This window comes from Thamnophis sirtalis, unplaced genomic scaffold, assembly GCF_051295495.1.
Source record: "Thamnophis sirtalis isolate CommonGarterSnake01/CBP01778 unplaced genomic scaffold, rThaSir2_p1.2 scaffold_13, whole genome shotgun sequence".
Lineage (NCBI taxonomy): Eukaryota > Metazoa > Chordata > Lepidosauria > Squamata > Natricidae > Thamnophis > Thamnophis sirtalis.
The window spans coordinates 3,148,233-3,171,803 of record NW_028261393.1 but is presented as its reverse complement, the minus strand read 5'-3'; the positions used below and the strand labels follow the sequence as shown (position 1 = coordinate 3,171,803).

Sequence of the window (23,571 nt, the reverse complement as noted above, 5' to 3'; positions counted from 1 at the left end):
CTTCTTCTCCCGCTCTGTTGTTTTTCTTTCTTTCTTGTGAAAGAGTTTTTTCTCATCACCCTCTTGTTTGTGTTGCCTTTCATTCTTCTGAGCTGCCCAAAGTTATTGAGAGTCGGGCGGCATGACAGTATGATAAATGAGTATCATGCTGTTTTGTCACAGAGGCAGCCAGATGTTTAGACTTGGTTGGGCATCCCCCTCCCCCTCCCAAGGACCAGGTGAGTTTCATAAACCAGGGAAGTGTGTGCTTCTTACCCTCAGGGACACGGGTAGGGATTTCATATAGTTGTTCAAAATGTTCCTGCTCTGGAAACGGAAAAGGAAACAAAGGTGAGTGTGTGAACACAAACAATTGAAAGCAGGGGTGTCAAACTCAAGGCCCGGAAGCCGGATCCGGCCTACAGGGTGCTTAGATCTGGCCCGCAGGGATGCCCTGAAACCAGCAAAGGACCGGCCTGCGGTGCCTCTGCTAGCAAAAATGGAGCTCCAGAGGGTTGTGTGCATCTCTACCGAGCTCCGTTTTACTGGCAGAGGGTTGCAAGGGGGCTGCCACAGCTGAAAACGAAGCTCGGGAGCCCGTTTATGCTGGTAGAGTGCTCAGGCCACCACAGGAACCCACGACGCGAGTGATGTCAAGCTGGCCACATCCCCCCCCTGGCCACGCCATGTCCCCCCAAGGTCAAACACAACCCTGATGCAGCCCTCAATGAAATCAAGTTTGACACCACTGCTTTAGAGTCACAGTTCAACAGCCAGCATGTAACATTTTTCTCCCTACACTAGGGAACTGGCAAAGATAGCTTACAGTAGCATTGACCATGCTGGTATCAGACCACCTAGTCCTCAGGTAAATCCATCTGTTTCCAAGAGCTTTGAAATGGTTCCAACTAATCCTGCATTGTACAGGTGCCGTATTTTGGAGTATAAGACGCACCTAGCTTTTGGGGAGGAAACCAATGGAAAAATATCTGCCTCTGCCTCCCAGCAATTTGCCTCCTTGCAACAAACAGCAAACAGTACAGACAACATACACTGTTTGTGGTGTCAACATTTCAGACTATACTTGTACAGATGCCGTTAAAACTGGTATTTAAAAGAAGATACAATAGCACTGGGCCTCTTTAGACCAAGCGTTTATTTTAAAAAGCTTCTTCATTTTGTTAAGCTGTCTAAAACAATAATAAAGCAGTCTTTAAAGAATAAGTGTAATAATTTAAACATTCTATACTCTATAGGCATTTATAGTTATTGACTTACCTCCTTGAAGCAAACAGCAAACAGCCTGATATGACAAGAAAAAAAAATCTGCCTCTGCCTCCCAGCAATTTGCCTTGAGGAGCAAACAGCAAGTTTCACTTTCAATTTCAGCAGGAGGCTCCCGACCATCAGCTGTTTCAGGCTGCAGGGATTGCCATAGCCTATTGCAGCATCCCCAAGCCCCATTTTCTGCAAGGAGGTAAATTGCTGGGAGGCAGAGGCCAAAGGGTTGGGGCCGGTGAGTGTATGGGGCTACATTCAGTGTATAAGTCACACCCAAATTTTCACCCTCTTTTAGGGAAGAAAAAGCTGCATCTTATACTCAGAAAATAAGGGGCTTCCGGGGCGGGACCTTGCTGTAGGCGGCAGCTTAACGAGCTGCCCCCAGGTTTCTGGTCGCGTTATCTGCCTAAATACCTGGTAGATACCTCATTCTTCAGGCAAAGAAGAGTGAGAGAGAGATCCAGCTGGTAAGAGCTTTTCTTTGAAGTTTGCAGCTTTTTTTTTTGCTGCGAATGGAAGGGGGGGCCAACCGAAGGCTGAATCACATCTCTGTGCCAGAAACCCCGGCTGTATTTATTACGGCGCAAAGTAAGGATCCTCCACTTAGGACAATTTTTGATATATTTATTTGAGATTAATACAAGCAGAGTCCGTATCTGAGAACCTTATCTGCCTTTAAAAAAAAAAAATCCTAGCTTCATTTTTAAAAGAGCTTCCTTCGTGCACGGGGTTTTTTTTTCTTAAAAAATAAGCTCCTAAAATGGCGATTGTGCCACATTCCTAACTATCCGGCAAAGAACAGTGATAAAAAAGATCAAAGGAACAGCCAGCCAGCAGTCTCTTACTAATTAGTTTCACTTCTCTGAAGAGCTTACAAGATTTTTTTCTTATCAACTTTTAAAAGTTTTAAAAGACTCCTTGTTAATATAGAGACATTCCAAACAGAGATGAATATGCTGAACTGTTTTGTTACAATGCTAATCTTTTGAAACCTGCTTTGTTACAATGTCCTTTTCTGAAACCTTTTGAAAAACCTCTAAGAACAAATAAAGGGGGGAGTTAATACTTTCTTTCCTCGTAAGCTACACAGCGGGCCAGTAGAGTTTGAATAATTGTTGAATAATTGTTTGAAGAAAAGATATAATGGCATCAAAATTAAATCTGGGGAAACCTCTTCTTAGGAGTACATCTCACACACTTGGCACAAAGTCGCAGCTTCCACCCTCTATGCCCCCTACTGGAGATTTGCTAACGAAAGAACTTTTTTTTTAAACCTTCAGAGAATTCAGAGAGGAGATAAAGAAACTTAAAGCAGGCTTATATGAGAAGCTTGATACTAAGATTGCCAAAACAAATGATGATATGCTGGGACTTGTAACTGTATTGACAGAATATGTTTCTGGAATGGAAGATAAGCTAGAGGTTCTTGATGAAGCCAACACTAATTTGACTTCCAAAACTGAAGTGCTGCAACAAAGAGTTGAAAACGCTGAAAAACAAATTGTTATGATACAGTACAGACAGATGGAGCTTGCATTAAGAGTCAGGGGGCTGCGCGAAGACAAACAGGAGAACTTGAAGCAGATTTTTTCAGAGGCTTGTAACCGTCTGGTGGAAAGACTGGGGTCCAACTTTGACTGGCAGATCGAAAAAATTTATCGCGTTTACTCTTGGGTGGCAAAACAGAAGCAACTCCCCCGAGATGTAATTATATACTTTGCTACAAGAGAGTTCAGAAACATGATACTACAAGAGTCTTATAATACCAGGCTTCAAATTGGCGGACAGGACTTGATTGTCTTGAAAGAAATACCACCCCAAATGCTAAGAGCCAGGAGAGATTATGCTTTGTATTTTGGGGGGTATTGTCGACAAGAATGGCTGTGTTTATCGCTCAATGTTATATGGCCCCGGTTATGCACAGTATACATGTGACTGTATGAAATGAAAATGAAAATAAAACATATTTACATAGAGAAAATAAGGTAAGTCCCCGACTTAACAACAGTTCGTTTAGTGCCCATCTGAAGTTATAACGGCACTGAAAGAAGTGATTTATGACACTTCCTTCTCACCCTTACGACTTTTACAGACTCCCTGTGGTCACGTGATCAAAAGTAACATGGCTCGTAATTATGACAGTAGCCGTCATAATCCTGGGGTTATGTGATCCCCTTTTGCGATATTCTGACAAGCAAGATGAACAGGGGAAGCCAGATTCACTTCACCAGCCTGTTACTAAGTTAAGGTGCAGTGATTCACTTGACAAGTGTGGCAAGGGAGGCCATCAAATGCGGCCAAGCTCAACTTCACAAATGCGTTGCTCAGGGGCAGCAATTTCCCCCTCCATTGTGGTCAAGGAGTCCCGTGGAAAAGGACACGAGCATTATTACCTCTGTCGTATGAAATAATGTAAGATTTCCTTCTGGAAATGTGAGTCGCCAGCAAATAGAACATGTTTTGGTTTATCATCGAGACCCATGAAATGTTACACGGAGCATCTGGAGAAAAGAAAAAGAGAGGTCTAAATTTGGAGGGATGCATGGAAGTGTGCTGGATGCGCCCATCCCAAAGTGCCATCCACCTTTTTCCCAAATCTCCACAGCAGCTGAAGCCTACAGAAACTACCCAGTGAGTCAACTCTGAATCAAAGCTGGCTGAGGCCATCTTGTGCTGCCTCATAGTTGACACGAAGCCGGAGGGAGGGAAGGGAGGGGGAGGGAAGTAGAGAGCCCTGCTAACAAGTCAAAACAGAAAGTTTTCCTGTGGGAACCAAGGTCATCGTAATAGGTGGATGGTGAAGGAGGAGCTCACTGGCTGTATTCATTGGACAATCTGACGGGTGACACCTGGGAGGGGTGTGTGTGAAAATGAGGTGAAAACTGTGGGAACGTAGAGAGTTGGTTTTCACCGGCTGTGTCGACAGGATGTATCTTTGAGGAATCTACCTGCTTCGGAGTCTGCTTTCAATGGGTGTGTTACTCGGAATGCTGACATGGAGGGGAAAGGAAAAGCAACTTTTCAACATAGAAAAGGACTTACGGAATATTTGAAAGCATACAGTCCTCCTCTTTTCTTTTAGGGAGGCACTCGCCTTCACAATCCCATCTAAAAAAAAAAACAGAAGAAAAAGAGTTCTTCCTTTCCTGGGCAGGGTCTCATATCTGTCAAAATGCTGCAATGTTATTTTACAGGTGGTGGTCCTCGACTTACAACCGTTCACTTAAGTGACTGTTCGACCATTTTTCCACGGCGCTGGGGGAAAAAAGTGACTTCGGACCAGCTTTTCACCCTTAACAACCCTCGCAGCGCTCTCGCGTTCAAAATTCAGATGGTTCGTATTTAGGAGGGTCACCGTGTCCCAAGGTCACGTGATCCCCTTTTGCGACCTTCTGGTCAGCAAATTCCACGGGGGAGGCCAGATGGGCTTAAGAACTTTGTTACTAATTGAACAACCAGGGCAAGGGAATTGGGCATAAAAACGGGCCAAAACTCACTTAACAAACGTCTCGCTCAGCCACAGGAATGCTGGGCTCAATTGTGGTCATAAGCCGAGGACTAGCTCTACGAGAGGATGGAAGAGTAGCGTCTCTCAGGTGGGACCCAGTTCATTCTCATTGGAGTCGAATACACTACCCCAAAGGTGCTTTTTCAGGAGGCACCTGGACTTCCTTGTTTTTTCTTTGGAAGACGTTTCTCAGCTCTGACCGGATGTTGGGGAATGGGAGGATGTATATTCCTTGCAGACAGTTGCCTCCTGAAAAAAGCACCTTTGGCCCAACCATGACCTGGAGGACTGGGAATCTCTGCAGACTTTTAGCTATACAATTTGGGATGAAGACCCTTGGAATGGATTTCCAGAGAAAGAAATTGCAGACTACAAGAACCAGGAGCACCACTCGGTTGACCTTGAGGACACAGACAAGCCTCCAAGTGGCCTCAACGACCCTCTCAAAAGGATGCAAATGACCAGCTGTCTGCAAGGAGCATCAATCCTTCCCATTCCCCACCATCCAGTCAGAGCCAAAGAAGCTTCTGGGATGAGAAGCAAAATGTCTTCAAAAGAAACAAAACCCAGAAAATCCAGTTGCCTCCTGAAAAAGCAACTTTGGGACAACCGTGACCTGGATGACGGAGAATCCCTACACACTTCTGATACCTTTGCAGCTTATAAGGAAGAATTCCCCTTCCTGGGAACCACCACTGAGGGCGATCACGAATTCGGTGTTACTGTGAGGGAAAAAGACAGGAAGCAGCTTCCTCACGCAGACGTTGTTCAAGATCCGGGTCCACAGTTCTAAAGGGGCAACAGAGGGAGAAAGAACAGAGGGTTATAAGATCCTGGCATTCTGCCCATAAACCTCTTGCAACTTCCGGCTACCTTCGAAAAGAGACGGAGAGGAGGATCGGCGGTCAGGGGGATGGACTCAAGGGCAGTGGCCGATGGGTGAGTGCACCATTGAAAGAATTGCCCCAAAGGTGCAGAACGGCCATGGTGGCACACGGGTTAGAATGCAGTATTGCAGGCTCACTTTGCCGACTGCCAGGAGTTCGATCCTGACCGGCACAAGATCAATTCAGCCTTCTATCCTTTCGAGGTGGGTCAAATGAGGACCCAGATTGTTGGGGGGCAATAGGCCGACTCTGTAAACTGATTAGAGAGGGCTGGAAAGCCCTGTGAAGCAGTATGTAAGTCTAAAGGCTATTGCCCTTCCTTCCTCCCTCCCTTCCATTCTCCTTCCCTCCCTTCCATGGTGAAGAGTGGTTAAAATACACAATTGCAGGCTAACTTTGCCCACTTCCACGAGTTCAATCCTGACTGAATCAAGATTGACTCAGCCTTCCATCCTTCCGAGGTGGGTCAAATGAGGATCCAGATTGTTGGGGACAAGAGGCCAATTCTGTAAACTGCTTACAGAGGTCTGGAAAGCCATGTGAAATGCACCATCACGGCTATTGACAACACACACACACACACACGCACACACACACACACGTGGGATTCCAGAGGACTTACTCTAATGAATCACATTTCCATGTGTAATTATAGATCATTCAATCTCTGGGATCTTAATAATTCACGGAGTAATGCAGGGACGTGAGGAATCCAGTGGGTTGAGTTGACTCTGGCATAAAGCTTTGATTTTTTCTACGGATTATAGACCTTCCTGGTGAAGCCATGCTCCTGGGAGCATCGTGGTGGGATAGGGGTGGAGGCACAGGAGCATTTTTGTGGGGTTTTCCTTTTAGGCACACATACCAGATCCTTTGGTTTCTAGGTGCAAAAGTGAATAATGCCCTGTAAAGTAATAGACCAGTTGGTTTTGCCGGATGAAGAGCGTGCTTTCGGTAGCGATGGTGTCTACAATGGAGGAGGAGAATTTTGCCTGCGGGCAGGAAAGGGAGCCAATCCAGCAGCTGTCAATGGCGACCTGGAGCAGAGGAGACAAAAGCCAAAGCTGTGTCAGCTGAGGGGAGACAGCCCTCCCCAAGGGCAGCAGCCTTTATACACAGGGTAGTCCTCGACTTACAAAGGAGGCCGAAATCTCTGTGGCTAAGCGAGATGTTGGTTAAGTGAGCTTTGCCCCCATTTTATGACCTTTCTTTGCCACAGTTGTTAAGTGGATCAGAGTAGATATTAAGTTAGTCGCATGGTTGTTCAGGACATCTGGCTTCCCCGTGGATTTTGCTGCTCAAGAAGTTGCAAAAGGTGATCGTGTGACCCCCTGGGACACTGCAACTGTCATAAATGTGAGTCAGTTGCCAGTTGCCTGAATTTTGATTTACGTGATGTTGCCATGGAGGCAAGTGTGAAAAATGGCTATAAGTGACTTTTTTCAGCAATAGCAATAGAACTTACATACTGCTTCGCAGGGCTTTAACAGCCCTCTCTAAGCGGTTTTACAGAGTCAGCATTTTTGCCCCAACAATCTGGGTCCTCATTTGACCCACCTGGGAAGGATGGAAGGCTGAGTCAACCTTGAGCCAGTTCGAACTCTTCAACTGCAGGCAGCAGAATTTAGCCTGCAATACTGCATTCTAACCACCGCCCCACCATGGCTCTTAGTACCGTATTTTCACCCATATAACCCGCCCACGCAAATAACCCGCCCACGCAAATAACCCGCGGGTTTTCCGGATCGTGTAAAATATTTTCCGTATACCCCGCCCACGCATATAACCCGCGACGAGTAAGAGAGAAGGGAAACAGCTGAGATGGGGGGGGAAGAAACGGAGAAACAAGCCTGCGCAAGCTGGGGAAGAGGAAAGGAACGGAGGAGAAGGAAACAGCTGAGATCGGGGTGGGGGAAGAAACGGAGAAACAAGCCTGCGCAAGCTGGGGAAGAGGAAAGGAACGGAGGAGAAGGAAACAGCTGAGATCGGGGTGGGGGAAGAAACGGAGAAACAAGCCTGCGCAAGCTGGGGAAGAGGAAAGGAACGGAGGAGAAGGAAACAGCTGAGATCGGGGTGGGGGAAGAAACGGAGAAACAAGCCTGCGCAAGCTGGGGAAGAGGAAAGGAACGGAGGAGAAGGAAACAGCTGAGATCGGGGTGGGGGAAGAAACGGAGAAACAAGCCTGCGCAAGCTGGGGAAGAGGAAAGGAACGGAGGAGAAGGAAACAGCTGAGATCGGGGTGGGGGAAGAAACGGAGAAACAAGCCTGTGCAAGCCTCCGATCGTGTAAAATATCTTCCGTATACCCCGCCCACGTATATAACCCGCAGGGGGGCGCTGTGCATGTAAAAACCGCATATAACCCGCGGGTTATATGGGTGAAAATACGGTAATGTTGTAACTCAGAATGGTCTCTGGATGAACTGTTGTAAGTCGAGGACTACCCGTAGTTATTTTTTTTCTCCCCGTTTACCTCTATGGGGTGAAACTTATCAAAGTTCGTGTTTGAGATGAGGACGATCTTCTTGTCGGGGATCCCTCCCAGGATAAGGACAGGCGCATGCCGGTAAGTGAACCACAGGGGGCGTGATGGGTCATTCTTCTTAAAGATACCCTTCAAACCCTTCAACTGTACTCAACCAGACAGGGAGATAAAAGAAACGGTCAGCACTTGTCCATCAACGCAAAAGGTTTGATTCCACAATGTTTCCAAAGATGCTTAGGGACTGGGTGGCTGAAAGATATAAAGAACGATCGCTGGACTAGGGTATGTCTAGTTCAGCTCCGTTTCGATGGCAGAGGCTGCAGGAGGCCGTCATGGCCGGAAACAGACCTTCAATGAGTGACATTGAGTTGGCCACTCCCATCCTGGCCATGCCCACCTGGCCCCCCGAAGTCAAACACAACCCTGAAGGGGGCCTCAATAAAATCGAGTTAGACACCCCTAGTCGAGTTTAATGAACAGAAGGACTAGGGGTGATATGATAACAGTCTTCCAATATTTGAGGGGCTGCCCAAATCAGACCGGGGGGGGGGGTGTCAACCTTTTCTCCAAAGCACCAGAAGGCAAGACAAGAAGCAATGGGTGGAAACTAATCAAAGAGAGAAACAACCTGGAACTAAGGAGAAATTTCCTGACAGTGAGAACAATTAACCAGTGGAATGATTTGCCTCCACAAGTTGTGAATGCTCCAACATTGGATTTTTAAAGAGGAGATTGGATTGCTACTTGTCTGAAATGGTATTGGGCTAACTTCCTGAGCAGGGGGTTGGAGTAGAAGACCTTTAAGACCAGTTGGTCCCTTCCAACTGTTAAACGACAGGTTTTAGTTGGACCACACAAAACTTATCCCAGCTTCTGCCAATCTAGCAGTTCGAAAGCACGTAAAAGATGCAAGTAGAAAAATAGGAACAACGTTTGGTGGGAAGGTAACAGCGTTCCATGTACTGTCGGCGTTTAGTCATGCCGGCCACATGACCACAGAGACGTCTTTGGAGAGCGCTGGCTCTTCAGCTTTGAAACAGAGATGAGCACCGCCCCCTAGAGTCGGGAACGACTAGCACATATGTGCGAGGGGAACCTTTACCTTTTACCTAAGGAGCTGGACTACAAAACAGGAGACTGTGACTGGCCAACTGAATGTTCTTAAAGGGATGGCTGGATTCACAATGGAAAGAGACGCTGGAGTGACCTCTGTCCAGAGGAATCAAGAGGAATTTGCCTTATTGAATGCAAGTAGGTTTTGCAATGGTCTGTTGGCTGCCAGCGCCCCCAGCAACTGAATCAGAGGAGGAGGTGGCATGCGAGTCAGGGCAGCATCAAGGCAACCTGAGAGCTCTGAGGGGGAAGAGGGAACGGAGCTGGGAGAGAGAGAGAGAGTAAGAGGCGGAGTCTGGCTGTTCGACAGTCCTCAGATGGAGAGTCAACAGTCCCAAGGTCTGGAAATGGCTGATGAGGAAGAGGAGGAACAGCTGGGCCCAGTGCCTGATGCATGGATGCGTAGAAGGCAGAGGAGAGGAGAGCAGTGGAAATCTATAGCCGGTCCTTGGGATGGAAGAGCCACAGCTGCTACTGAATCCCCACCCTAGTTCTGGAGGTAAAAGGCAGGGGACAGAAATAAATAAATGTGGCAGACAACGATTCATCTTCTGGCCAGACGGACTTGTTAGCCTGTGGTGAGAGAGAAACGTTTTTGCCGGAGCTGCTGGCACTCCAAATTAAAGGAATCTTTGAGTTCACTTCAGAAGGTTGGTTGTGTTTGGGGAGCTGGGTCAGAGCAGGCTTATTAAGACCATGGACCGATCCCCAAGCATCGTATGTCTACATTTGCAAATTACCTTGTCCCCAATCCAGCTCCCTGTATGCCTATACCGGGTGGAACCCAGTTCAGGAGTGGGGACAAGGTAATTTGCTGTGGGCTGAGGGTTTGCAAATGTAGACATACGTTTGCGTACCCGTAGTGTGATGGCATGACCATGCCCCCGTACCAGTATGGTCCCCTGGCCTGCACCCATTTGCAAGGCGCTTCTCAAAGAGAAGGAAGTGAGCGTGGGTCTTCTTTAGAGGACAAGAACAGCATTGAAGCCCTTTCTGAAGCAGCTGGAAAAGGTGCACGAAGGTCGGAGGGGGGGGGGAAGGAATTCAAACTTCATCTTCCTGGTGAGATGCCGGGCTTTAGGCAAAGGCTGGAGTGAAGGGCTCTGGCTCACTCATTCTCTCTCCCTCCCTAGTGTAGTTTGATGCAGGCAGAAGCTCAATTTGCAAACTTGCAGTCAGTGAAGCTGGGCACCGGTGAGGGCTGACTTTTTGCATAGCTTTATCCAGCTGTGTGGATAAAGCTATGCAAAAAGCCAGCCCAGCTTCACTGACTGCAGGCTTGAAAAAGACGATGTGGCTCCACCTGCAATCAAACTAGACTGGGGAGGGGGAGCATGAGCGAGCACTGAGGAGACCACAGGAGGAGGGAAGCCAGGAAAGGGGCATGCTGTAGCACACACACTTTCCCTCAGCCCCATTCTTACGGAGGGCTCTGGTCGGCTCCCCTCCAGCTTCTCTGTCTCTCCTGTCACCCCAGTCTGCCAGCAAGAGGTGAATGTGTGGGCTTTATTGCATTCCAGGCATTTCCCACCTGAACAGCATGTTGCATTTGCAAGGGGGGAGGTGTTTGGGGAAGGTAGCGGGGGAATGGGGGGTGGCAGAGGAGCTGTTTTCAAGCCATTGGGAGAGATCCCATCCTGTGTGTGTGAGAGGGGGGGGAAGGAGGGAGGGAGGGAGAAAGAAAAAGAAAAAGAAAGAAGGAAAGTTACCTTTTAGCCGGGAGATTCAACAAAGGAGAAAAACAAATGCTGTTGCTTTAAATCGGAACTGAGCATGCCTGGCTGTGGAATTCTGGGAGCTGAAGTCCACAAGTGTTAATGCTGCAATCTTTAAATTGAAGCTTTAAATTGAAAAGTTGTTTGGAAGGGTTTGGATGATTCCCTGCTTGCTCATTATCTCTAGCAGGAATGAGTCTTAGGCAGGTTTCATTGTTAGCAGAAAGAAAGAAAAACAGCACAGTAATTTGACCTCCTCGGAAGTCATCTAGTCCACCCCCCTGCTGCAGCAGGAAACCTTACATTGTCTGGAGTATTGTATTTGTATTTATTGTATTTATTTCTCTTGTATACCGCCCACTCCCGAAGGACTCCGGGCGGCTCACAATTGACCAGGGAAGGGGAAATAACTAGACAAAGACAACACTTTAAAAAAAATGCAACATTTTGGGAAAGTATGTGAGAAGGAGGAAGGATCGAGGGAGGGAAAGGAGGGGGAGGGAAAGGAGGAAAGGAGAAAAGAAAGGAGGGAAGGCAGAGGAGAAGGAAGTAAGGGGGGAGGGAAGGAAAGGGTATGGAAAAGAAGAAATGAGGGAAGAGAAGAGGGAGGGAAGGAATAAGATACCTAACCTTTAATGTTTATAATGATTTGATAGTATGGAAATATCTTGAAATGTAGTTGTATTGTTTTTTACAAGTTATGGATGTTGTATTTTCTTTTTACCAATAAAATCTTTTTTAAAAATTTTTTAAAAAAATGCAACATTCAGAGTTTCCATGGGGCTGGATGTTTCACAAGCCCCCCCGGCCTACTGGAGCAGCCAGGACTTGGTGGCTTTGCGGAAGGCCGGGAGGGTAGTAAGGGTCCGGATCTCCACAGGGAGATCATTCCAGAGGGCTGGAGCTGCAACAGAGAAGGCTCTCCCCCGGGGAGTCGCCAGCCGACATTGGCTGGCGGATGGAATCCGGAGGAGACCTAAACCCTGAGATGTAATCGGTCTATGGGAGGTAATCGGCAGGAGGCGGTCTCTATATTTTGGTGCCTCTAACAGAGAGGAAAATTGCCAGAAAGGAGGAGGAGTTTATTAGGACAAGGCTGCCATGCAGAGGAAGGCAGAGATAGTCCTTGATTTATGACTACAATTGAGTCCAAAATGTTGGTTGCTAAGCAAGAGCGTTGTTAAGTGAGCTTCACATTTTACCTAATCCATGGTGAGTGACATCAAGTTGGCCACGCCCACCCAATCACATGACCACCAGGCCACGCCCACAAAATAGGTGACGCCCACAGAATAGATCGTAAAATTTTTGAAACCCACCTTTTCTCCAATCCTGACTATTTCAGAATTCTCGGATTGTGCCATAAATCCATTTACGTTAATGAAGAGCCTAGGAAGAAAGGGAAAGAGGAAGCTCGTGCATATGAATATTTCATTTACTACGTTTGTGAGTGACTTCAGGTCCCACAAAGTAAATTATACTGTGATATGATACTTGGGTCCAAGAGAGCCGCAACAAAGGGAAAAGCAAAAGGGAAGAAATGAGGGAAGAGCAATTTAGAATAAAATTATGTGACGGCAACAGCAGGAAAAGGAGGAATCGAAAGGTTTGGTTCTAACAAAGTGGTTTGAGAGGCAGTTTGGTCTAGTGGTTCAGGATAGTAGGCTAGAAAGTGGGAGACCATGACTTTTCTCTAGTCCTGCTTTAGCTATGAAAGTTGGCTTGACTTTGGGCTTATCACTAGGAGAGGTAGTTCCAGTCCCGCCTTAGGCATGAAAGCTAGGTGATTTTGGGGCAATCAACAGAAGACTGTGAGTTCTAATCCTGTTTTGGGTTTAAATGCCAGCTGGGTGACCTTGGGCCAGTCACTTTCTCTCAGTCCAACTCCCCTCACTGGGTGGTTGTTGTCATTGTGGGTAAGATAGGAAGAGGAAGGTACTGTATGTTGGATAGCTTCGCCGCCTTGAGTTATTCGTAAAAGAATAATAAATGCAGGAAAATAAATAAATGAATGAAAGGTATCTAACATCAATTCCCTGGTTTTCAGCGTTTAGCCAGAGAGAAGGCTAGAAAGACCATTATCCACAGCCTATTCTTACCTCCTGTTACGCATAGGGAGCCCAAGGCCATTAGTCCTCACTAAAAGGTGGTTCACAACACTGCCGTTCATGAAGGGCAACGGCGCGAACCAAAACATCTTGCAAACTTCCTCGCTGTCACAAGTTGAATCTGGAGAGACAAAGAACAGCACATCACAAGGCCTGAGCTGCTTGCCGAAAGACGATAGAAATCTCTCCCATGTTACCTGACAAAGGCATGATTTTTACACTGTTTTCATAGGGATGTAAACAGGTGGTTCCTTGACTTACGACAGTTCGAAGTTACAACGGCCCCAGAAAAAATGTTGAGTTATGACCGTCTTTTGCGGTTAGGACCTTTGCAGCATCCCCAGGGTCAAAATTCAGATGGTAAAATTCAGCCGGTTCTGACAGGTTCTGGAGAACCGGTAGCAGAAATTTTGAGTGGTTCGGAGAACTGGCAATCCCCACCTCTGCCTGGCCCCAGAGTAGGATGGGAATGAGAATTTTGCAATATCCTTCCCCCTGGAGTGGGGAGGGAATGGAGATGTTGCAGTATCCTTCCCCTGCTATGCTCACCAAGCCATGCCCACAGCATGAATAGTAAAAAAAATTGACTTTCATCACTGCCACAAACCCACCGTTCAACCGGAATTGGGCAGCCAACATTTCGATCTGTAGATGTTCTACATTGTGGCGCACAGGGTTGACAGGCCGTTCAAAATAGACCCTCAGAATGGGATTCAGTCCGCTGTAGTAGCCCATCCGAGTAGCTAAGTCGCCACTCTGCAAGGAGAAGGACAGAGAGCCTCTCACCAAGTGATCCTTTTTATGATGATGATGATAAGGCTTTTTATTTATTCTTGTAAGCATTGCCCTTGTGATGAGATAGGTGGCAAACCCATTGAACGAACAATAATAGTAGTAATTCTAAGCTAATGAACTTGGGAGGATTGGGTGGTCCTGGCTCCCTACGGCAACTGCAGGCCCACTCCAGATGTCATCCAGCCTAGCCCTTCCCCCACCACCAAAGTGTGTCACCTTATTTAATAAATAACTAAAGCAAATAACAGTTAACCGGTGGAACAGCTTGCCTTCAGAAGTTGTGGGTGCTTCATCACTGGAAGAGACCGCACAGTCACACGTTTCAACCTGCATAGGACTCCTGCTTGAGCAGTGGGTTGGTCCAGAACAGGAGTCTCCAACCTTGGCAACTTTAAGCCTGGCAGACTTCAACTCCCAGAATTCCCCAGCCAGATTTTCCACAGCCAACTTTTAAGCCTGGCGGACTTCAACAGTTGAAGTCTGCCAGGCTTAAAGTTGCCAAGATTGGAGAGCTCTGGTCTAGAAGACCTCCAAGGTCCCTTCCAGTTCTATTCTGATTGACAAAAGCAGGACCCTTCCCAACCTAATTCCACTCCTTTTCTCGATCAAGGAACACTTACCAATTACGCATGCGTTTCATCCTTACCTGAGAGGTGCATACTAGAGACATTTTCAGGAAGTATGGAAATCCATAGTAACGCTTTTTTAAAAGAAAAAGAAAGAAAGAAAGAAAGAAAGAAAGAAAGAAAGAAAGAAAGAAAGAAAGAAAGAAAGAAAAGTTATTTTCAGGACATCACACACAATGCTTTTTTCCCCATAAGGCTAGTAAGAGCTGTTATCTTCTACATCTCCAGTGAGTAATTTACCAAACTTTGATGCTTACTGCACTGGCTAAATTCAAAGCCGGATTGGGGAGGGGAGGGAGGGAGAGAAAGAGGGAGACAGACAGATGGACAGGGAGACAGGGAGAGGGAGAGGGAGGGGAGGAGAGAGAGAGAGATGATAGAGACAGAGATAGACACAGAGATGATAGATAGATAGATAGATAGATAGATAGATAGATAGATAGATAGATAGATAGATAGATAGATAGATAGATAGATAGATAGATGTAGGTAGGTAGGTAGGTAGGTAGAGATGGGCAGGAAGGCAGGCAGACAGACAAGTAGGTAGGTAGGTAGGTAGACAGACAGAGAGATAATGGATAATAGGAGATAGTAACTCGGCTTGCCACGCTCCCCAACCGGTTCTCTCAGCAGCAGCATAGGCAATTGTTTAGTACTGCACATGAGCTAGGCTCAGCATGTCCCTGAGCGAACTGGCAGTACCAGCAGCTGGGACCCACCCCTGATAGGTAGGTAGGGAGGTGGGTGGGTGGATAGGAGGGAGAGATGGATGGGAGAGATAAAATCAGACGCAAGTCCCCTTCCACCGCCTTGCTTAGCAATGGCTATTCTGATCCCAACTGCAGTTATAAATTGAGGTCTACCCATATATGGGGGGGTGGGGGGGATCCATTTGTCTGTCTTGAGGCTTCCATGCTTTACTCAGGAGCCTTGGAGGATCTAGAAACCAAATGCGCCTTCTGCTCTCCTGTCTTTCATAGCCTCCGAGGTAAGAGGTACTCACTGCATCTTTGTCATTGGGATCTATTGGTGAATCTTTGAGGTCCATGAAGAAATCGGCCACACTGGGAATCTCTTTCTGGTCGATGTAGTTGCTTGAGACTAGATCCAGACCCTGAGTTTTACCGAGCTCCAAATCCCACCTGCATTGTCTCTGCGAGAGGCAAAGCTTCAATTGGAGGAGGAGACAAAGCAGGTGGGGCAGAAAAGATTTCCACATCATGGGCCCTTCCCTACAAAAGATGAGATGGGGAGGGAGGGGAGGGGAGGGGAGAAGAGAGAGGGGAGGAGAGAAGGGGAGGAGAAGGGAGGGGAGGAGAGAAGGGGAAGGAAAGGGAAGGGAGGAGAGAAGAAGAGAGATGAGAGGGGAGAAGGGGAAGGGAGGGGAGGGGAAAGGAGGAGAGTAGAGAAGAGAGAGGAGAGGGGAGGAGAGGAGAAAAGAAGAGAGAGGAGAGGAGAGGGGAGGAGAGGAGAAGGGGGAGGGGAGGGGAAGGGAGGGGAGGAGAGAAGAGGGGGGAGGGGAGGAGAGAATGGGAGGAGAAGGGAGGGGGAGGGCAGGGAGGAGAGAGGAAGGGATGAGAGGAGGCGGAGAGAGAGGGGAGGAGAGGGGAGGAGAGGAGAGAAGAGAAGGGGAGGAAAAGGGAGGAGAGGGGAGAAGGGGAAAGGAGGGGAGGGGAAAGGAGGAGAGGAGAGAAGAAGAGAAAGGAGAGGAGAGGGGAGGAGAAGGGAAGGGGGAGGGGAGGGGAAGAGAGGGGAAGGGATGAGAGAGGGGGAGGAGAGAGGAGGGGAGGACAAGGGAGAGGAGGGGAGAAGGGAGGGGAGAGCAAGAAAAGACATTTGTTATCATTTTTTACTGCATAAAATGCAGTTGCACACTGGCACACATTAAAAATGAAATTGCTGCCTGCTCTCAAAAGCATATACATACATAACACACACATACCCATGCTACATACATAAGCATGTACCTACACCTATACATACATATGCATCACACACACACAAACCCCTGTCCATCTTGAATGTGTAGAGGGAAGAGGAAACTTGAGAGGCCACAAAGTTGAAGCTGTAGGGAAGAAAACGGACTGACTCTGGATGTTCTGCTTCAGGTCCCACAAAGCCCCCTCCCTCCCCTCCCCCACCAGAGAACAAGGCAAGCAGGCTGTGCAGAGGACAGGGAGCGTCCCAGGCAATCCTGCGGACGGATCCTGCTCAAGCGTCGCTTCTGTACTCTGAAAGCAAAGAGAAAGCGAGCCAACCCTCCCTTCCAACTTTCCTTTAAGAATCCCTGTTCAAAAGGTTACGATCAACAGGGAATTAGATGATCGACATTATGGCCACCATGCTCCACGTTTGATCACACTGAGCATGACTTCAAGAAGGATGCTGAGGGGATCAAGGGGAGAGCCAGTTTGGTTTAGTGATTTAGGCAGCAGGTCAGAAAGCTGGAGATGGCGAGTTCAAGTCCTGCCTTAGTCAAGAAAGCCACCTGGGTGACTTTGGGCCTGTCCTCACTCTCAGCACAATTCACCTCCTGGGCTTCTGTTACTGTGAAGAAATTGGAAGTATTAGGTATGTTCATCATCTTGAGCTAGTTGTAAAAATTATTACATGTGTAATAATACAAAAATAATGATATGTGTATGCCCGTATGTATGTATGTATGTGTAATGATATTACATAACTGCAACTTTCAGTATTATGTATATATGTACATATGCCCTTCCTGCTGCCTATGCGGAGTTTGCAGCAAAGAGAAAATATCTGCTGTGAACCCCACGTAGGTGTGAGGAAGGGCAACCGGCCAATAAATGCCAGATGACTCCATTCAGTCGTTTCAACTCCAGCCGGTTCGACCTTCCGACAAGCAAAATGAACGGGGAATCCACTTAACAACCACGGTCACTAGCTTAGAAGCTGCAGGGATTCACTTAGCAGCAGATGGCATGTGATGCTTGAATGAAAGCATTGGGGTTCATACTTATGACCATTGCAGCGTGATCCCCTTTTGTGACCTTCTGGCAAGCAGTCAAGGGGGAAGCTAGATTCACTTAACCACCGGGTTACTGGCTTATCAACTGAGGTGGTTCCTTTAACAACCACGGCAAGAAAGGTGCAAAACTGGACAAAATTCACTTATGCACCTTGTGTATCCAATCACACTTGGCCAATAAAGAATTGAATTCTATTCTTCTATTCTGAATTCTATTCTATTCTTCTATTTTATTCTATTCTATTCTCTATTTTCTCTATTGTATTCTATTTTCTATTCTAAAGAAACACCCGAGTTTTAACAACAGACACTGGGAGTTCAATTGTGGTCGTAACTCGAGGACTACCCGTACTTAATACGGCAATAATGGACCTTCCACATTGGGGCTGCAGAACCACTAGAGGGCGGAAAAGGGGAAATTGTCTCTGCTGCCACCCAGCGGTCGGCCACGCCGGTGCAGCTCAGAGAGAATGAAGAGCTGGCGCGGTGACGTCACCAGTGCCCAGTGACGTCACCAACCGTCACCGTCCTCGCCCGCTGAAGTAAAGAGACCTGGCTAATTCGACGCCCAAAATCACCTCCGCTGCCACGCTTTGTGCTTCAGGGAAAGAGGGGCCTGGCCCGTTTTCCCCGCCTTCCCCTCAACCACCGGACCGAAACTCCGTTTAATCCGTCCACCCCTCAAAACTCTCTCCCCTCAAAACTCTCTCCCCTCAACCGGCGCCGCCAGCGCGAGCGGTTCCAATAACGCTCCGCGCATGCGCCTAACTTCTCCCGCCCCCGCCGAAGACTTTCCTCCAGCCAATCGGGGCGAAGCGCGAGCCGGTTGCCCGGGGAGACGCTCGATCGACGGCAGGCGGCCGTAAAGCGCGGTGTCGAGCGGATCCCGCCTTTTTTTTCCGCGACAATCCCGCCGGGTGCAGATTCATGGCTTCGGCGGCGGCCGTGATGGCGGCGGGCGGCGGCCCGGTGCTGAACGGGGCAGACGCGGCGGGGCTGAAGGAAGCGGCGGGCATGTACGAGCAACCGCGGGCCGAGTGGAACCGCATACGCCACTCACACCCCCCCCCCAAAAAAAATGATACGAAATCGTGGAATATTAAAATACGTTAATGTTGCTGACTTGGGCAGCCTTATAAATCTGGAATAGATCCCAAATCGCAACAGAGCAGCCCAAAAAGAGACACGCACAGAGACCTCTCGACTGGCCTGTAATACTGAGAATGGGGGACGGGGGGACAGATCTTAACAATAGCAATAGCAATAGCAGTAGACTTATATACCGCTTCATAGGCCTTTCAGGCCTCTCTAAGCGGTTTACAGAGAGTCAGCATATTGCCCCCAACAATCTGGGTCCTCATTTTACCCACCTCGGAAGGATGGAAGGCTGAGTCAACCCTGAGCCGGTGAGATTTGAACCGCTGACCTGCTGATCTAGCAGTAGCCTGCAGTGCTGCATTTAACCACTGCGCCACCTTGGCTCTTCCCAGTTGACCAAATGGGCAGAAGGGTTTGGGGGGAGGTCCATCTTGTCTTGGGGAGGATTGTTCCAGAGGTCAGGGGCCAAAAGGGTCAAAGCATTTGGTTGCTGTCAGTTGCTGACCCATCTCAACCTCATGGACCACGTTCCTCCAGCCCCTCCTGTCTTCTACCATCCTCTGGAGTCCATTTAATCTCATGCCTACTGCTTCAATGGCTCCAGCCAGCCACCTCATTCTCCAGCTGGAGAATTCTGGGTGTTGAAGTCCACAAGTCTTCAAGTTGCCCAGTTTGAAGACCTGGTTTAAATCAAATCCACCCTGGTGTTGGGCCTGTGTTTTTCTGCTGTCCTTGGTGGTTGTGTCTTCTTTTTTGTTCATGCCCTGCGCCTTCTTATCTTCCCTCTCCAGGAGACATTTTAGAAATCGGAGCCCAGTGGAGCATCCTGAAGAAAGACATTCCGTCTTTTGAAAGATATATGGCCCAGCTCAAATGCTGCTACTTTGACTACAAGTAAATATGTTGACCTTTGGGGAGTTTTGAGGGGATGTCTTCCCTCGCGCTACCCCGGAAGCCGTGAGAGGCTGTGGAAACTGTCAAAAAAAATAACCTCTCTTGTGTAGGGGGTGAAATAGAATAGAATATCTGAGTTGGAAGGGACCTTGGAGATCTTCTAGCTTGTTAAAGGAATCCTGCGATCATTGAGCAAATCTGATCTCTCCCATCGACTTTCCTTCTTGGAAACCAGCTGGGAAGGTTTCCACAAGGGTGATCACGTGACCTCAGGACAGTGCAACCGTCACAAATACAAGTCCAGTTGCCAAGCATCAAACTTTTGATCACGTGACTAAAGGTAGCATGGTCGTAAGTGTGAAAAATGGTCCTAAGTCATTTTCCCCCCAGTGCTTGTTGAAGGGTCATTAAATGAACAGTTGTTAACAGCCCTGAGAAAACATAACAAGCGTCTCACTTAGCGACAGGGCTCAATGGTGGCCGTAAGTCGAGGACTAGCTGCATTTTGCCATCCCGACCCCTGGAAATGACCTTTCGGTCTGTTTTTTCCCCCAAGGGTTTGTTCTCGCTGCTGTTTGGCATTCATTGAATTTGCTTTTTCTTTTTGAAATAAAACGCTTTTTTTAAAAAAAGCGAAACCAAACCAGGATTGCATGATAGATATTTTTTGCCACCTCCCTGATAGTTATCCTGGCAGGATATAAAGATTTCAAATGAATAAATAAACAGATAATTAAAGCTTAGGCACAGCACTGTTTTTATAATTTAATTTATAAAGCCTATTAGTGACTTGTGTGTCAAAAACGCACATATACCGCAACACACAAGTCACACAAACACACACACCTCTCTAGATGGCAGCTTGACCCTCTTTCCATGTCTCCTTTTGTCTGCTGCTTTGATGGGATTTTGCCCAAGCCTACGGGCAATGTTGGCTGGGAATTGTGGGGCTGGTAGTCCCAATGTATCCATGGATAGGCCCCAAGCTGGATCTGGGCCAGAGTAAGGAGGGAGATTAGGACAATTAATAGGTCTGATGATTAAAACCAAGGATGCATCTGTAGGTGAGAACAGCGGATAGGAAGGTCGAAAGGACAAAAGTTTTGGCAAGCGGGCTCAGCAAAAATCCAGCTATTTTTCTGGATTCACCTAATAGCTGTCATTAATCTGACTTTAGAGTGGTGTTTCTCAACCTTGGTGACTTTAAGCTGGATGGACTTCAGCTCCCAGAATTCCCTAGTCCCCTAGCCGCCTGGGAGAATTCTGGGCGTTGAAGTCCATCCAGCTTAATGTCACCAAGGTTGAGAAACACTGCTTTAAAATAATAGTGTGTTTTCCAGTCCAACTTCCACCAGAGGCACCGACAAATGCACAAGCAGGGCAACCCCCCCCCACCCCACAAACACACACACACACCCCTTCCCCTCTTGTTGATCCCCTGACTTTCAAAAGTATCGTGCTCTTAAACTCCGAGATTCTTTTTAGACCCTGTAGCAAATCCCATCTCTTCAAACTCCAGAGAGGTTTCCTCTTCCTATAACACACACACAGCCCCGGGGAGGAAGCAGCATTAAGAGTTGTGCTGCAGGGCGCAAAAAACTTCCAGTTGCTCGCCTGCATCTATTTTCAGAAGCTCCCGGTTCCTCCCCACCCCCTCCCACTTGATTGGCATTGCCCAAAATGCCCAAATGAAGAAGAAAGCATCCAGATGACAACAAATAGGACCCAAATATTTATTCAAACAAAACCGAGTCAGGAACTCTGAACAGGAAAATCAGAAACTTGCCACCTGCTGCCTGTGAGGATTTCCATTTCCTCTTATCACCCACATTTTTTTTTAGTGGTTACTCCCTTGTTTAATTTTTCCCTGTAGCCGTTCCCAGCATTTAGAGACAGAACTGCAGCAGCTGAGAGAGGATCAGGGGTTAAAGAAGTACATTTTTTGGAAAAAAGGAAAGGGTGGAAAATCATAAAATACCTCAAACCAATTCATGTTTGTAAGTCGCCTGGAGTCGCCTCGGAGTGAGATGGGTGGCAAACGAATCAAATAAAGAAATAGACAAATAAAATAAAACCGAGATCTCTTCCTGACTGACCCCTCCACACGCAATGAAAAGGATGCTTTGGCTGCGTTTCTGGTGGTGGTGGTGTGTGAGACGCTGTGATAGATGCCTACTTTTGGGGTGCCAATTGATCTTGATAGGTGTGGTAGTATTGGCCATAGGTGACTTTCGAGCCTTTTGCAAGACTAGCCTAACAGCGCAACCCTGTTCCCAAAATCAGACAGCTGGTGCTTAAAGTGTCTTCCCCATTGCTGATACCCTCCAACTTGAGAAACAAAGAAAAAGGATCTTTCTCGGACCATTACACAGACAAAAGATGACACATCCAGGCACCGGAAAACCACAGTGCCCGATGAATCTGGCAAGTCACGGCTGCTCTATTGTGCCTCATGATGGGGTGCAAATCTTTTGGAGTGGGCCTGAGTGGTAGATGGGACATTGGCGGGGTCCCCAGAACTGATGTCAGAAGGCAGGTGCCGAAGAGATCCTTGACTGCTGAAGGAAGAAGAGAAGGTGAGGCTGGATTCTGGTAAGAAAAAGACACAAGAGAAAGGACAGGAGAGTTAAGGATTCGCCAGGAGGAGCCGGCTCCAAGTCCCCATAATTAGAACATGTAAAAGAGTCAGATTGACTTTATTTTTTTTTCTTAGAATATGTTATAAAGATATGGCATATTGACATATGGCATATTGACTGCAAATGCCAGCAGGTGGTTGTCTTTGAAATCTTAACTAAATGAAAATTGTGGTATGGTGATAGTAAAATATATAAATTTTTAACATATACAATTGAAACTGAATGGAATATATGTGATTCTGGACAGAACCCACGAAATGTACTTGTGACCAATGGATGCGCTTTCTACAAGATGTAATGAAAGATGATGCTTTTCTTTTTGTGCTTTTTTTTCTGTAATAAAACTAATAAAAAAAAATTATGAAAAAAAAGAGTCAGATTAAAAAAATGAGAAGAATATACCTCCAAAGAATGATCATTTCGTTGTATTTAAGTACAATGACAATAAAGATTATACTATACTATAATCGTATTGCATTAACAGATAAAATCCTATGAACCAGTTTGGTCCAGTTGTTTAGGCCCTGGGCGAAAAGAGAGAAGTTGAGTTCTAGTCCCACTGAAGGGATGAAAGCCGGCTGGGTGACTGTGGGTCAATCACCAGGAAACAGTGAGTTCTAGTCCAACCTTAAGCATGAGAGCCAGCTGGATGATTTTGGACCAATCACCATGGTGAGTTCTAGTTCCGCCTTAGGCATGAAAGGAGACTGGGTGACTTTGGGCCAATCACCAGGAAACAGTGAGTTCCAGGCCTGCCTTAGGCTGTTCTAGGTGTTGCAACAGAAAAGACACCTTTGCGGGGTCCCCAAAGATGCTATTGTTTTAGTCAGGAGGAGCCGTGTGTGCCCATTCTGTCTGACCATACAGGGAAGAGTCGTGGTGGCGCAGTGGTTAGGATGCATTATTGTAGGCTAACTCTGCCGACTGCCAGACTCCTAAATAGGAGGGAGGCAGGGGACCCCTTACAGGGTAAGGCTGAGGAGTATGTCCAGTTCTTGGCGGACAAAGTTGCTCGGTTTCGGTCGGACTTGGACTCCACTCCCGCAGATCCAGCTGAGACACGGGGATAACTTGGCAGACCATCTCTGGGTTGAGTTTCAGGATGTTGCCTCCGGGGATGTGGACAAGGCTATGCGAGCTGTGAGCGCCTCCACCTGTACACTGGACCCGTGTCCCCCCTGGCCGGTTGTCAACAGCAGTGAGGTGACACGAGGCTGGATCCAGGCGGTCGTTACCGCCTCCCTTCGGGAGGGGCACTTCCCCGCCGCACTTAAAGCGGCGGTGGTGAGACCCCTCCTGAAGAAACCATCCTTGGATCCAGCCGTTCTTAATAACTACCGTCCAGTCTCCAACCTTCCCTTTGTTGGGAAGGTTGTTGAGAAGGTGGTGGCCTTCCAGCTTCAGCGTACCTTGGAGGAAGCTAGCTATCTTGACCCCTTCCAGTCTGGCTTC

General features: G+C 47.5%; 1 protein-coding gene and 1 long non-coding RNA gene across 2 annotated transcripts in view; one reads left to right on the top strand and one right to left on the bottom strand.

The window, feature by feature from the left end:
- Positions 1 to 17,080, bottom strand: part of LOC148042898 (cation channel sperm-associated auxiliary subunit gamma-like) — a 51,233-nt gene extending 34,153 nt beyond the window's left edge. Inside the window, exons 1-12 of the mRNA XM_087727953.1 lie at positions 16,985 to 17,080; positions 15,500 to 15,649; positions 14,517 to 14,570; positions 13,687 to 13,831; positions 13,067 to 13,196; positions 12,287 to 12,356; positions 8,128 to 8,283; positions 6,521 to 6,692; positions 5,420 to 5,557; positions 4,303 to 4,368; positions 3,624 to 3,761; positions 256 to 306 (exon numbers count right to left, since the gene is read on the bottom strand). Coding sequence (XP_087584079.1) covers positions 256 to 306; positions 3,624 to 3,761; positions 4,303 to 4,368; positions 5,420 to 5,557; positions 6,521 to 6,692; positions 8,128 to 8,283; positions 12,287 to 12,356; positions 13,067 to 13,196; positions 13,687 to 13,831; positions 14,517 to 14,570; positions 15,500 to 15,649; positions 16,985 to 17,080 — 1,366 coding nt within the window. The remainder of the gene's footprint in view (positions 1 to 255; positions 307 to 3,623; positions 3,762 to 4,302; positions 4,369 to 5,419; positions 5,558 to 6,520; positions 6,693 to 8,127; positions 8,284 to 12,286; positions 12,357 to 13,066; positions 13,197 to 13,686; positions 13,832 to 14,516; positions 14,571 to 15,499; positions 15,650 to 16,984) is intronic.
- A 1,305-nt stretch (positions 17,081 to 18,385) lies between these two features.
- LOC148042897 (uncharacterized) lies at positions 18,386 to 19,498 on the top strand. The gene is made up of 2 exons (XR_015698351.1): positions 18,386 to 18,504; positions 19,378 to 19,498. It is a non-coding gene; the product is annotated as an uncharacterized LOC148042897 (long non-coding RNA).
- The last annotated feature ends 4,073 nt before the right edge of the window (positions 19,499 to 23,571 follow it).